The sequence below is a fragment of the Canis aureus genome, chromosome 6 (genome assembly GCF_053574225.1).
Source record: "Canis aureus isolate CA01 chromosome 6, VMU_Caureus_v.1.0, whole genome shotgun sequence".
In the NCBI taxonomy this organism is placed as follows: domain Eukaryota; kingdom Metazoa; phylum Chordata; class Mammalia; order Carnivora; family Canidae; genus Canis; species Canis aureus.
In genome coordinates, this window is record NC_135616.1 from 51,836,196 (window position 1) to 51,851,831 (window position 15,636).

Consider the following 15,636-nt stretch of genomic DNA (forward strand, 5'->3'; position numbering starts at 1 on the left):
TCTTTTTGATCATTGTTACTAGATTTGTTATGTTTATCTATGCAATTATTAAAGTATATAACAGTGTTGACTATGATTCTATTTTATTCCTGTCTCTTCAAGCACTACATTTTACTGAAAAAAATTAAATCAGTTAAAAATCCAATTGAGGAAAAAAGGGAGAGGGAGAAAAATAACAATTGAAAAGTATTAAGATGCCAAACATAAGCTTTTTAATGAAGTCTAGGCCTTTAAACAAGAATTTGTCTCATCACATTAAAACATGTATATGTTATGTATGTGTGTGTGTGTATGTGTGTGTATATGAATGTGGGTGTAAGTGTGTGATATTCATCCCAAGGTTAAGAAAAAATGAATGCAACATAAAATCCCAATTTTGTTTTCTATAGCTTATAGTTTATCAACACCAGCTGTTTCAAATATTATTATTACTTTCTGTGGAAGTGTTGCTAACTATGTTATTATAACCATCTTGCTATGGAGTCATACACATTGAGGAAAGAACATGGAGGTTAAGAAACCAGGTCTGTATTTTGGATTCCTTACTCTAAATTGGCAGAAATAACTTATTCTCAGATAGCCTCAGCTCACTTATCTGGAAAAGAATGATACACCCACCTACTTGGCAATATTGCTGTGAATATTAAAGGAGAAAGGAAGAATACCCACCATTTGCTTCAACGTGGATGGAACTGAAGGGTATTATGCTGAGTGAAGTAAGTCAATTGGAGAAGGACAATCATTACACGGTTTTGCTCATATGGGGAATATAAGGAATAGTGAAGGAGATTATAGGGGAAAGGAGGGAAAATAAGTGGGAAAAATGAGAGGGTGACAAAACATGAGAGACTCCTAACTCTGGGAAACAAACAAGGAATAGTGGAAGGGGAAGCAGGCAGGGGGATGGGGTGACTGGGTGACGGGCACTGAGGAGGGCAGTTGATGGGATGAGCACTGGGTGCTATACAATATGTTGGCAAATTTAACTTCAAAAAAATATATATATATATAAAATAAAAATAAAGGAGATAATGTATAAGGTACTCAGTTTACAACCCAGCAAGTGTTAAGGCCTCTGTAAATGTTCGTTAGCCATCATCCATAGTAGTTCCCCGTAATTGTGGTCCTAAGGATCTACAAGATATTAAAGTACTTCCTCAATAATTAAAGAACCATTCGTTATGCAACAAGATCTTTAAAGCTCAGATCTTTCAACCAATAATTCTATTTTCAGGAAACTAGCCAGAGGAAATGATTAGAGATATTGTCAAATATTAATGCCCAAAAATATTCTTCAAAGCTTTATGATTACATAGTGTACAACTGTTAAGAACATCCAAAATGAAGAATTAAGAACATCCAAAAATGCCCCCTAAAATTAAATTAAAACAATAAGCCTATGGCCATACATCTCAACCATGTTAGCAATGACATGTCAGTGTATATACACACACACACACACACACACACACACACATTCAGAAGAAAATGATGTAGAGGAAATATAAAAATATAAACAATGACTATATCAAGATAATGGGAAAACAGGTAACTTTTACTGTTTCCTTTTTTACTTTTTCCCCCAAATTTCCTAGTGTATACCTAAATTACTTTGATATTTAGAAAAAGTGAAACTAAAAAACCCATTCAATTATGTTTACTATTTAGAATATTCTAGGGTTTTTTAAAGGATAATCTTTTAAATTATACCCATCTCATTTCCAAAAAGATTTGGAATAGTTGACAAAACTACATACAACACAATAAAATAAAGAGAAGAAAAATAAAGATAAAAAAGTTTGCAAACTCTACAGCCATATACACATATCTACCTATCTATGCATGTGCATACATGTGTATATACATGTGTGCATATGTATATGTTCAAAGAACTTGATTTCAGATACTAAGAACTATAGGAAGTTTCTCCAGCTTCCTCAAAAAGGGCATACAATAGATATGGTAGACATTATTTTAAATTGTACCTTAGGAGAATTATTTCAGTGAATTAAGTGAATTGGTTATGTGATTGGAAGGAAAGGAGGTAGATTAAAAGTCAAAGAATCAAGACCTGAAACAGGATAATCATGACCATGATCAGCAACTCAACAAACACCTTTTTAAAAAATGTAGATACAAAGATAAATATAGATGTACATAGATTTTTTTCCCTCATGGCCTTTATTCATGTGACTTCAAAGAAAAAACTTAAAATATTAAGGTTATATTTTAATTTCTACATATAAAATACATCAAGAAAATAAACTAAAAAAAAAAAAAGCTCCTACAACATGTATTTGGATATATTCTTTCAACATAGCACTTACCTTCACTGATGGCATGGGGTTTAATAATGCAACAGGTACAATTGGTAAATTTAGCGGTGTTTGCTGGTCCACAAACTCCACTTGAAGGAAAAAATAACTCCATTTCCTAAAGACAAAGAGAAATAACTTTGCCATATGTAATCTCTTATCTTGAACTCCTAGTATATTTCTGGGAAAAACTATGCAATTGCTTTTAAGGTTTCGTGATATAAATTCTTTGCTTCAAGTTTTCTAAAAATGATTTTTACAAAGACTAACTGATTAACCAAACCCTGTTTTAAGTCTTCTAATTAAAAGGTCATATAAAAAAGTATTAATTAAAGTAATGAGAATATGTATCATTCTTCCCCAGGATGAGAACTAAAAATATCTTAACATATTTTAAATATTGCCAATAATGAATACAAAGTTCTTATTTTCCCCAAAGCAATAGTTCATAGACACAGGTCCAATTTTAAACTTTTTATTAAAATATGTAACATTAAAAACTAGGAATTCTTTATAGAAACAGATTAGTATTTAAGAACTAGAATAGCAAAATTAGTTTTAACTAATTAAAACTAATGAACTGGGGGCACCTGGCTGGTTCAATCGGTAGAACATGCAACTCTTGACTTTGGGGTTGTAAATTTAAGCTTCATGTTAGGTATAGAGATTACTTAAAAATACAATCTTTAAAAAAAACTAATCAACTTAGTATCATTCTAAGCATACAATTAAGTCACATAAACTTAATTTTATAACCAGATTCAGGCTATGTTATTTGCTTTGCACATAGTTCATGTAGATGACAACTCAGCAATTTGAACTAGCCACAAACACAATCACACTAATTAATTCTTTTAATTATTTAGACAGATGCTTTCTTGCTTCTCAGCTTTTATTACTGTTATACTTCTATTCCCTATAAAACCCTCTGTTCCGAGCTCCAAAGAACTCTACCACTTCAATTATCACCTCCTCCAGGAGGCCTTTTGTGATTCCCCTAATCAGTACCTGTATTACTATAAAACTGTGGTTATTTGGGTAATTGCCCTTCACAATTTTCAAATGTGAAGCAAGTAACTAATCTGTATAGTTTTGTAAGTCCTTTAGCACCTAAAACAAATGACTCAAAGTAAATACTCATTTCTCGTTGAATTTAAAAATGGAAAGATCATAGGATTTGTTAGTGTGCCACACTGATGTACAATTTTAAAAACCATAGAGGAACTATGCAAATAGCAGTGTATATACACCTGTGCAACTCTGGCATTAAGACATTTTAGAATAAAAATGTTCTATTCCTTAGACATCAAGTACTTTTCTATCACATTGCTGCCTTTGTTTATTACTCTTCTTGATCAATAAGAACAGCAACTTCCACTGGTAGTCCTACACAAGATGATTTGATTACATATTCGCAGACAACCTATATCAGACAGATGAGAGCTCAAACACCTGCAAGGTCCTGGCAGTAATAACGAATGAATGAAGTAAACCTGGCATGACAAGAGGGTTGCAGACTGGAAAGGAAATGCCCCCTCTAGGGTTCCTGGTTCTCTGCTTCCTTTGCCACAAAACTCTTCTAAAGAGGTGTCTTTATTCTGTCTTTACTTCACCTCCATTCTCTCTTAAATATGACCTCCACATTGCCAAATCCCCTGGTTCTGTCTCAGCCCCCATCTCACTTGACCAAACAGGATTTGACACAGGTGATCTCTACATTTTGTAATGTTTTCATCCCTTGACTCTCTTCCTACCCCTCTGGTTGCTCCTTCTACGTCTCCTCTGATGGTTTTCTCCCACGTGTCCTCATCCCTCAATGTTGGAGAGTTCCAGGGCCCGTCTTTCATCTACAATCACTCTTTTGGTGAACTCAAGCCCCATGTCTTTATTTGTCTTTATTTGATTTTTTTAAAGAGTTTTATTTATTTAGTCATGAGAGACACAGAAAGAGAGAGCCAGAGACATAGGCAGAGGGAGAAGCAGGCTCCATGCCGGGAGCCCAACACAATCCAGGAACTCCAGGATCACACCCTGAGCCGAAGGCAGACGCGCTCAACCACTGAACCACCCAGGTGTCCCAAGCCCCATGTCTTTAAATGTCATCTGTATCCTCATGGCTCCCACATTTCTGCCTCCAGTCCAGTCCAACCTCCTCCCTAAACTCCATACCCATATCTATGCCACTACCACTTAGAGATAATTCATATTTAAAACATCTTGATTTCCACTGTTTCCCATAAATCTGTTCATTCCCACCCTGTTTCTCCTGCCCCTCCACCATCACAGGCCTAAGAAAAAACCTTAGAATGATCCTTGATTTCTCTTCTCCTTTTCTTTGCCATCCATTCAATCTAACAGGAAATCCTCTGTAATGCATCCAGGATCTGACCACTTCCACATCTGTCACCCTGGGCCATGCCCACCACCAATTCTTCCTTTGACATCTGCTCTAACCTCCTCACTGATCTCCCATTCCAACTTTTCCCCCAACACACCTACGCCCACCTGGCCTGATCTATTCTTAATACAGCAGGCAGCATGAAACCTATAAAACACATGGCGCCGCTCCTCTGCGCAGAACTCTCCAATGGTCTTTTATCTCATTCAGAATGAATGTTAAAGTTCTAGATGTCTGCAAAGCCTTATGTGATCTGGCTCCTACCTATAACTTGAGCTAAACTCCTATTCACATGAAAACACTTAGATTTCCAACCCGGCATCACTGACCCCATCCACTCACAATTTACTTAAACAAAGCAAACATGTTCTCACCTCAAAACTTTGCATGTTTTATTCCCTGTCTCCCGGAATACTCTTTCTCCCTAATACTTGCATGGTTTTCTCCCTCACTTCCTTCTGATCTCTGCTTAAAATGAAGACTTCCTGACCCCATACTTAATAGCACTCCTTGCCTCTACTCAACACACAATCCTTCCTCCATCTTGGTCTTTTTCTATCCCTTCCCCTTCTTTATTGTCTTCAGAGCACTTACCACATGACATGCTTTATACCTATTTATTTATTATCTGGTATCCCCCCAAATATCAGAATAGATGTAGGCTCCAAGTGAGTCAGGACCTTGTTTTGTTCACTAACAGCTCAATTAATATTTTGAAATTCAGAGGAAAAAAAAACCCTTTGCATGTGCTAAATAAAATATGTCTGTCCAAATTGCATAAATGAGAGAAATGACACCCCGAAAGCTTGAATAACAAGCCCTTACAAGTTAGCAAGTGACAAAGTCAGTATTCAAAACCAGGTCATACTGGTTCCAAAGTCGCAAACTTTTTCCGTCCTCTGGCTTTCAAAAGTAGAGAAGCTGTGCTCAGTTGTTCTGCCTCTAGTTTTAACCAATTATTGGGGCCAATTATTTTGGTCTCAACTTCCATTTCTTTTCTTCCTCAACTTTTAAATATGAAAATGCCAGCTTTCCAAGTACTCATTTACATATGCTGAATAAATGTATATTTAAGGCAAGGAATATAAAAGTTTTACTTAAATATACCTTCTCCGTGAAAGTGAGTAATTCTATTTTATGCCTTTCTCTTTCTCCCTGCGTAGGTTATCCTATCCCAATTATCAATCTAAACTAACATTTGCAAGAGCACTTCTACTAGGTCATTGTTATGGCAACTACTTTAAAGACTTCACACAATAAATGTAAAGTTGCATAAAAAAATGTTCATATCCCTTTGTGATTTGAGCTGCTTAAACATACTGCACAAAGCTCCTCTCCTTCCAAGAGTCCTTGCTATTACTCTTAGCCTTTTTTTTTTATGTTCCTAAACTACCTACCAGGGAAAGATAGAGATATGGAACTTTCCCTGAAAATAAAGGCTCATGGAATCTTCAACTTTTTTTTACTATATTTTATTTAACAAATTGTAAAGTATACAGTTGCACTGTTTCACAAACCTCACCTAAGATCCATGGTACTCACAAAAACATCTGACTACTCTACATTCCTATCTTCAATTACCATAATAAAAGTATCACTAGGGATCCCTGGGTGGCGCAGCGGTTTGGCACCTGCCTTTGGCCCAGGGCACGATCCTGGAGACCTGGGATCGAATCCCACGTCGGGCTCCCAGTGCATGGAGCCTGCTTCTCCCTCTGCCTGTGTCTCTGCCTCTCTCTCTGTGTGTGTGTATGTGACTACCATAAATAAATAAAAATTTTTAAAAAATTAAAAAAAAACAGTATCACTAAATGGTTGCCAGTTAAAAGTTTCTCCAAAACTTTTACATAGTAATTTTTTAAGACTATTTATTTATTCATGAGAGACACAGAGAGAAGGCAGAGACATAGACAGAGGGAGAAGCAGGCTCCCCACAAGGAGCCCAGTGCGGGACTAGATCCCCAAATCCCCATCCCTGAACTCCCAGACCATGCCCTGAGCCAAAGGCAGATGCTCAACTGCTGAGCCACCCAGCATCCCCATAGTAACTTAAAATAAATGTTATTTTTGTAAATGCCCCAGACTAAAACATGAAAATATTGAACTTTCTACATACTCCAACATCAAGTAAGAAATCTGTTCTCAGAAAATCTAAAAGATTAAGAAATAAAGGATGCCTGGGTGGCTCAGTGGTTGAGCATCTACCTTTGGCTTAGAGTGTGATCCTGGGGTCCTGGGATCGACTCCTGCATCGGGCTCCCTACATGGAGCCTGCTTCTCCCTCTGCCTGTGTCTCTGCGCCTCTATTTCTCACGAATAAATAAAATCTTTTTTTAAAAATTAAGAAGTAAAATACGAAGCCACAAGACTTAGTTTCAGTTTTATACTTAGCTTCATGATGCACCCTTATTTACAAATAAAAACAACTGAGAACCTAACAAAATGTCCATAAGTAAAAGGATGTTTAAATAAATCATGTTATAATCATACAGTAAAACAGTCTGCACCCACTGAAGTTTACTCTTATGACAGTAATCTGGTAACATGTAAAATGTTATATTCAGTGAAAAAAGGAATCCAATTAAATAAAATTCATGTATATGGCATTTAGTTTGTAAATTATATAAATGATCAAGGGAATGAGCTGGACAGAATATGCCATAAACTATAATCATCAATGGCAGGATTAGTAATGCCAAACTTTCTTTTCTCTATTTCCAAATTCTCTGAAAGCGTTTCCATTACTTCCGTATTCTAAAAGACTGTAATGTTTAAAACAAGATAGGCTGCCACTTTCAGCATACACAGTGGTGGCTGATGGTTGAGCACGGGGCTGTGGAGCCAAAAGTGCCTCAGTTCAAGTCATCATGAGGCCAAGGTCCTTAAATTCATTGAGTCTCAGTTCCGGGCAAATTGGGATGATATAGCAACTGTACAGGAGATTGTGAGAATTAAATGAGATACTAAAGTGTCTGGAACAGTGCCTGCCACAGAGCGAGCACTCAATAAACATAAGGTTTGTTGTTGTTTTGAATTCCAAAACTTATCTGAATACCAGTGACCTAGATTCTGGAGGTATGATAATGAATTGGATGGATATCCTCAAGGAATTCAGTCTACTAGGAGAGTAAACATAACCACAAATACTTTTAAAATACGGTGAATAATAGAGGTATGCAGTAGGTATGAAGCAAGCATCAAGGAAGGATACCTCACACAGAACCAAGAAATTGCTAATAGTTGAGCAGAGTTGTTGTTACTGCTTCTTAGGTTTTGTTGAAGTACAATTAACATACTTTAAACTGAATATATTTAAAGGATATAATTTGATGAGTTTTGAGATTGGTTTATTCTTGTGAAAACATCACCACAATCAAGATACTAAACATATCAGTCACCCCTCCTTCTTTTGGGTAATCCCTTTCTTCTGCCTCTCCCTGCCTCCCCCACTTTTAACCATCACCATTACCTTCATTACCATTAATAAGTTGGCCCTGTAACCAATGATCTGTTTTCCATCATGATGAATTAACAATTTTACTTAAGTTATACAGTATGTGCTCTTTTGTCCAGCTTCTTTCACTTAGCAAGATTAGAGATTCATCCACTATAGTGCATATCAATATTTCATTCCTTTTTATTGCCAAATACTATTACATGTGTTAATATGATTTGTTTATTCACTCTTCTCTTGGACATTTGGGTTATCTCCAGTTTTTGGATATCACAAATAAGGTTGCTATGAACAAAACTGTTCTGTATAAGTCTTTGTGTTGATATTTGCTTTCATTTCTCCTAGGAAAATACTTAAGAATGGTTGGATCATAGGGTAGGTAATATGTTTAGTTTTTTAGTTAACTGCCAACTTGTTCTCCAAAGTGACTCTACCATTTGAAATTCTCATCAACAGTGTATGGCATAGGTTCTAGTTTCTCCTCACACTTGCCACTTGATATGCTCAGTCATTTCTTGAGCACTTGGGCTATTACAATGACATAGTTGTCTACTCCCATGCCAATATCATACTGCTTTTCCTACTGAAGCTTTATAAAAGGCTTCCTATTGCATAAATTAGCCATCTTATCACCAATACTCTCCTTCAAAATTTCCGTGGCTCTTTTGGCTCTTCTATGCAAGAATTTCATTAGGTTTCATGAAAAACTCTACTAGGGTTCTGACTGGAAAGATACAAAAGAAATGAACAATTTTCCTTAGCCAAAATGATGTCAGTGGAATGAAAGGATGAAGCCAAATTGTAGTGACTGCTCTCAATGAGTAGTCAAAGGCAAATGAAGAAGAGAAAATGGTGAATATAGTCTGGATAAGACAGAAAAGAGGATTAAATAGTAACTAATAGGAATTTAAGATCAAGGAGAGACTATTTGGGGATGCTTGTATGATGTTTTTCAATTTTTTATTTACATGCACTGTCCCCACTTCCTCATGTATGCTGTGTGTTCCAGCAAGAGAATTTCTCTTTGATAGCTAGTCAGATAATGTGATGTCCACAATACTCCTCCCAAGACAAGAGCTAAGAAAAGGTATATCCTAAAAGGTTCATAACAATGGGATATTTCAGGGATGAATGTCAGAAAGAGCTAAAAAATTTAAGTGTACAAAATCGAAAAAATTATGTTTAAGACATTTCTTTAGGATAAAGGATCAAACAAATCACACACTAAAATAATAGGACCTAAACAGAAGCAGGGCAGATCATGCCCTGCTAACTCTGCAGAAGCTTCTCCACTACAAAAAGAAGAAAAAAATCATTATGTAAACTGTATTTGCAGATATGCATTTTTCTAAACCTTAGCACATTATATATGTGCAAACATAGAAACATACAAACATATATACTTAAGACAAGACTAGCTTTATCTTTATTAAAGTATAAACCCTCCCTTACATTTCTGAACCCACTTATTTTCAGCATCAACAGTATTAAATATATACAACCTATATTAATATCCAATAAAAATATGTCTTTTAGGTGTTCCAGACACAATTCCAATGTGGGGAGGGTTACTCACACAGAACACCAAAGCAATTCTCAGACACCAGCAAGGTATCTAAGAAATCAACTCAACTCTGGCACTATCTATCCAGAGACAGTATCAGATTCCACAGATTAAAGGTTCCTAGTCTTTTTGATCATTATTTTACATCTTTTCTCTCTTCAAACCAATAAACACCTTGTCCCTTATCCTCACTTCTGCTGTTTTTGACCTTGCTCTCTCCTGTCTTATTAAAAGTGAATCAATCAGAATAAGCATCTACATAGACATAATCTGCCTTCCCATTTGTTGTGCCAGATGACTATCCCTGCACCAATGTGCAGTCTGTGCTCTAATTTCCATTCCTTCTCACCTAATCAATGACATTGTACCACTAAGTCTCCCTCTTTTTCCTACATCTTCAATTTTTCACATCTGTAATTCTTCTCTTCTTAAAACAAAAAAAAGACCCTGCTTTTCCTCATATCTACCACCTTATTTCTTTTCTCAACTTGCATCAAAACTCCTCAAAAAAGCTTCTATATCTGCTGTCTCCAATTTTCTTTTAAATCCACTCCAGCAGGACTTTGCCTCGATTCTTCCATCTTTTACCAACTTCTACAATGATTCTGTAGTGTAAAGTCCAATAGTCAATTCTCGGCCTCCCCTCTTTCCTGATAGATCTGCCTCATTTGACCCCACTGATCATTCTCTCTCTTTAAAATACTTTCCTCACTTGGCCTCCAGAACATAATTAGGTCTGAGTTTTTTCCTTCTACTTCACTGATGGCTCCTTCTCTACCTCCTTTGCTGCTCTTCAGCCTTTTACTAGAACAGAAAGGCTCCATCTTTGTTCTCTTTTCTTCTTCATAAGTAGTCTCTCCCAGGTAATCTCAACCAGTCTCATGACTCTGATACCATCCAGGTGCCAGTGACCCCATATTATGACACTAGTTCAGACTTCCCTCCCCAACTCCAAACTCGCATAACCAGATTTTTTACTTACCATTTCTCTACTTTGATAACTAACATGCATGTTAAGTCTGCAATGTCCAAAATGTAACTCCTGAGCTTCCATCTACACTGACTCTAGCCATAGTTTTCCTTATTTCAGGTTAGGCAAATTATAGCCTTTTAGTTGTTCAGGCCAAGAACTTTGTGGAGTAATCCTTGATCTCTCTTTTTCTCATATTCTACATTCAATCTGGAAGGAGATCTTGCTCATTTGACCTTCAACCATTAAAAGCATTTTAAAATGTATCTCTATACTCCTCTCACTGCTTCCATCCTGGTGCAGGCTATCATCTCCCTGGATTATCCTAAGAGCCTCTTAACTGGGTTCCCTGTTGCTACTCTAATCCTCTACAGTCTATTCTCATTGCAGTAGCTAGGGTGGCCCTTTTATATACCAAGTGAAATATATCAGTCCTCCACTTAAAACCCTGCAATACCTCCCAGTTTTCCTCAGAGAAAAAGCCAAAAATACTACCATGGCCTACAAAACCATGTGCTATCTCCCCTATTTCTGTGACCTCATCAGCCCCTCTTTCCCTCACTCCCACTCAATTATTCTGCCTCCTTTCCTGTTAACTGAATGACCAGGCAAAAATACACTCTTCAAGGAATAGTAAGATGGTCAGTGAACCTGGGATACAGTGAATAAGGGAGACACTACTTGGAGATAAATTTGGAGAAACAGATGGGAATCAGATCAGGTGAAGCTCTGGAAGCTTGTGATTCTATTATAAAAGAAATAAAAATTCACTGAGGAGTCTTTAATAATTGAATTTTTAATCTTATTTGTTTTTAAAAGATCACTCTTGGCCTAGTTAATTTTATGTGGGCAAGGTAAAATTTTTATAAATTGAGTATAAGAGGAAAAGGAAGAGGAAAAGAGAATTAGAAGAATTACTACTATTTTGCAGTAGTTCAAATAAAATATAACAGTGACCTAGACCACAACAATCAGATTCAAAGTCTAATTTGAAGGAATTGCTGAAAGGATCTTTTGATGGAACTGTAAGGAAAATTCAATTATTAAAAAACTGTCTAATATTATTTTAACGAAAGCATGACCAGACTAAAAACCATCTTACATCAGATGAGAAACTTGTTGTGATGCTAAGAATAAACTTGCAACTTCATCAAATCAACATCAGCATAAACCCAGTATTACACCTTATTTATATGGACTTAAAAATAAGAAATAATTGTAGGAAGCATAAAGACTTTTTCATGAACACTAGCTCTGTACAGGAAAAGGATGTTAAACTTGAAGATAGTGTTAGATCTGAGTCAAAAATAAAATATATTAAATGATGTTTCCTTTCTGAATATTTACTATCCATAAGCTGGTCTCACATTAAGTCAGTAATTCAAACATTGATGAGCATGAATAATTTAAATGACTTTGGAATGTAAACTGAGATGACAAGTATTTTAACTGGAGAACACTTATCTTGACCATGACCAGGTTACCAGTTCACAAAAGAAACATATTATTGAAACACTTTAATCCTAGGCAAAGGGTCAAAGGTTTTCTCTACTCCTTGATCATCTGTATAACCTACCCGAAGTCAGCCATGACAGATATGCTTTACTCTGACATAAAACATCTAACAAAAACAAAAACAGAATTAAAATATTTTAAAACACCTTACTCTGGCAGCAGAAGCAAAAGAATCAGGGCCATGAGCTGCATTTCTTATGCCGTCTGTTCCAAAGAGGGCTCTCAGGCTTCCAGGAGCATCTGTACGTGCCATACCAGAGTTCGCGGGTCCAAGTAGCCTTTTCCACTCACATATAGCATCATCTCTTAAAATCTCCATGGCAATAGTAGGACCACTTGTAATAAACTGGATAAGCTCACTACAAAATAGATAAAAGCTTGATTTGCTTCATTTTTCTGTCAACCTCGTATCTCTGTTAATAAGGATATATTACAATTAGAGTATTTCAACACACACATTAATATTATGATCTCAGAACTACCAGATATAGTGAGATATGCATTGGCAAAATAAAATTTTCATAAGTTGAGTGTCTTGTGGTAGTCTGAGTCACTACAGATCACTAGCATTGCCAAATCATTTACCATTACCAAAAAAAAAAAAAAGAAAGAAAGAAAGAAAGAAAGAAAGAAAGAAAGAAAGAAAGAAAGAAAGAAAGAAAGAAAGATAGATATCAGTGTTTCATTGAATTTAAGGCTACTTCAGTGACTTAAAATGCATATTACTGATTAATGCTTTTCCCATTGCTCTGAAAGGTACAGAAGGAAATTCCTTTTTATTTTCATGTGGTTTACCACTGAAGTTACATAAAATTGCATAATAGAGAAAATGATGAGAGTGGTCTTATATTTACAGTTAGAATTTATTTTTGTGTAGATTAGAATTCAAAGAATGTCAGAAATGTTCAGTCAATAAACACTGAGTTGGTCTTAGTGATAAAGAAAAAACAGACATTAATAGGTCTTGGGAAAATATCCTTTTATTTTTGATATTTATATTTGATATTTATGAAAAAATATCCTATAAAAGCTACTCTGGGATATTCTTATCTCAAGTTATTAAAGAATACATACAGGTTCTTGATTAAAAATCCAGCATTGGGGATCTCTGGGTGGCTCAGCGGTTTAGCGCCTGCCTTCGGCTCAGGGACTGATCCTGGAGCCCCAGGATTAAGTCCCGCATCAGGCTCCCTGCATGGAGCCTGCTTCTCCCTCTGCCTGCGTCTCTGCCTCTGTCTCTGTATCTCTCATAAATAAATAAATGAAAATTTTTTTAAAAATCCAGCACTGAGTCACAGTAACCCAAGCCATGAAAAGCAACAGTTCATTTCCCTCTGCCACTTCTGTACATGCACAAGGCAACAGTGACAAATTTAACCGTGAAATAAGTAACACCATTCCTCCCACAGTGTTAGGCAGGGACAGAATACTTTTTAAAGTAAGCCTATGCTTCTCTCTCATCCAAGCTATAAGAGAGGACAGGATTCTCCTGGAGAAAATCACACAGTATGACCCTTTTATACCTATTAATTCTTGATTATTTTATATCAATCATTGACTCCCTTCCATACTTCTCTTTTAAATAATTTCAATTCATTTTGAAGAGGATTTCTAAAAAACAGGATGTACAAAGAAGTATTCATAACCTCCATTCTAAAAGGCCCACATGACCTCTTCATACATATTCTGCTAGGCCTTAGCAGAAAAAAAAAAAAAGGAAAAAAATAGATTTAAGGAATCAAAATCAAGAGAACAAATCCATGTTTATCCATTCAATAAGCACTTAACAATTACCTACTACAAATCAGAATATTCAGCGATATCCTTGCCTCAAGAAACTTATAACCTAATGTCCTGTTAATACAGATTTCTCAAACACATAGTAGACTAAGCCTATGACCTGAGTGTGGCATGTAATAATGCAGAGAATGTAGTGCCTCATCATAAAAAATACTGCTTTATGAGACTACCTCCAACAACTGTAGCTACATCTTTTGTTGTGTCTTTCATTAATACCAGAAAACTAGTTAATTCATTCATTTAATAAAATTTACTGCATGCGGGCAGCCTGGGTGCCTCAATGGTTTAGCGCCGCCTATGGCCCAGGGCGTGATCCTAGAGACCAGGGCATGATCCTGGAGACCAGGGATTGAGTCCCACATCAGGTTCCCTGCATGGAGCCTGCTTCTCCCTCTGCCTGTGTCTCTGCCTCTCTCTCTCTCTCTCTGTCTCTCATGAATAAATAAATAAAATCTTAAAAATATTTACTGCATGCTAATTACATATAAGACATTAAATTAGGTACTGTTATATAAACATAAAGCAAGACTACAATAAAGAATAATTTCCAAGAAAATTATATATTCTAACAAGGCTTGGGAATATTTTATACTACTTGATTTAAACTAATCTCTAACATAATAATTTTCTCATATACAATTTTAAAAAACTCTATCATATGCAGGATACCAAATAGCATGTTTATTATAGCAGCTTAATATCCTTCTTTATTAGAAATGTAAGCATTTCTTTGTCAATAGTAATATAATTTTCACAATATTCACTTAAATTTAAATACATCCCAAATATTTAGAACATCAGTTTCTAACATATATTAGTTGCTCTATTTCAAGGAACAAAAGTATTAGTGAAAAAATAAGGGTTCCATTAACATCGTTTTATGTACACAGGAATGCCAAGAGCACAACAAAAGCACTCAACCCAGGGGCACGTGGCTGGCTCAGTCATAAGAGCTGTGAGTTTAAACCCCATGTTGGGTATAGAGATTACTCAAAAATCTTAAAAACCATTAAAAAAATACTTAACATAAAATATAATTATCACTCTATTTTAATCTACTGAAATCTAAAAAGAAACCTATGACATTTATAATTTTTTTTTGACATTTATAATTTAAATAAATTATCCTATTTGCTTCTGATGATAGTTTAAGATATTTAATTATGAAATAAAAATCCTAATCTAATAAAAGGACAGAAAAAAACAGTTCTTAGAAAACAGTTCTCTACAGCTGCAAGATGTTGCTATGGTCCTTTTGACAGATGATTTCCAGGTCAAAACTTTCTGAATTGTAAAACTACGATTCTTTAGTTTTCTGGGATATCCTCCATTGAAAACCCACTTGCCCCAAAGTCAGCACCTACTTTAAAAAGGGCCTTGACTGATGATCTATATGAAAATCTGTTGCTTCTTTCCTGAAAAATAATCAAAATGACAACAGGTAAGAATTATATCTTAAAAGTTATTTTACTAAAATATTTTTGCTTGCATTAATAAAATAAAGATGAAATCCTCTATTTATTTGATCCGTATGTAAACTGATTAATGACTTTTCACCAAATATTCTACTCAAATCCTCCCACCTTTCAAATTTTTTGCTACTTGAATATCTATTAAGAT

At 35.6% G+C, this 15,636-nt stretch overlaps 1 protein-coding gene across 7 annotated transcripts in view; it reads right to left on the reverse strand.

Annotated features, from left to right (window-relative positions):
- Positions 1-15,636, reverse strand: part of NME7 (NME/NM23 family member 7) — a 262,104-nt gene that overhangs the window by 171,559 nt on the left and 74,909 nt on the right. For all 7 annotated transcript variants that reach the window (XR_013381904.1, XR_013381906.1, XR_013381905.1 and 4 more), the window contains exons 5-7: positions 15,381-15,431; positions 12,368-12,575; positions 2,328-2,433 (exon numbers count right to left, since the gene is read on the reverse strand). Coding sequence is in view for 2 of the 7 variants with exons in the window: in XM_077901583.1 (XP_077757709.1) it covers positions 2,328-2,433; positions 12,368-12,575; positions 15,381-15,431 (365 nt within the window). In the remaining 5 variants the exon portion in view is untranslated. The remainder of the gene's footprint in view (positions 1-2,327; positions 2,434-12,367; positions 12,576-15,380; positions 15,432-15,636) is intronic.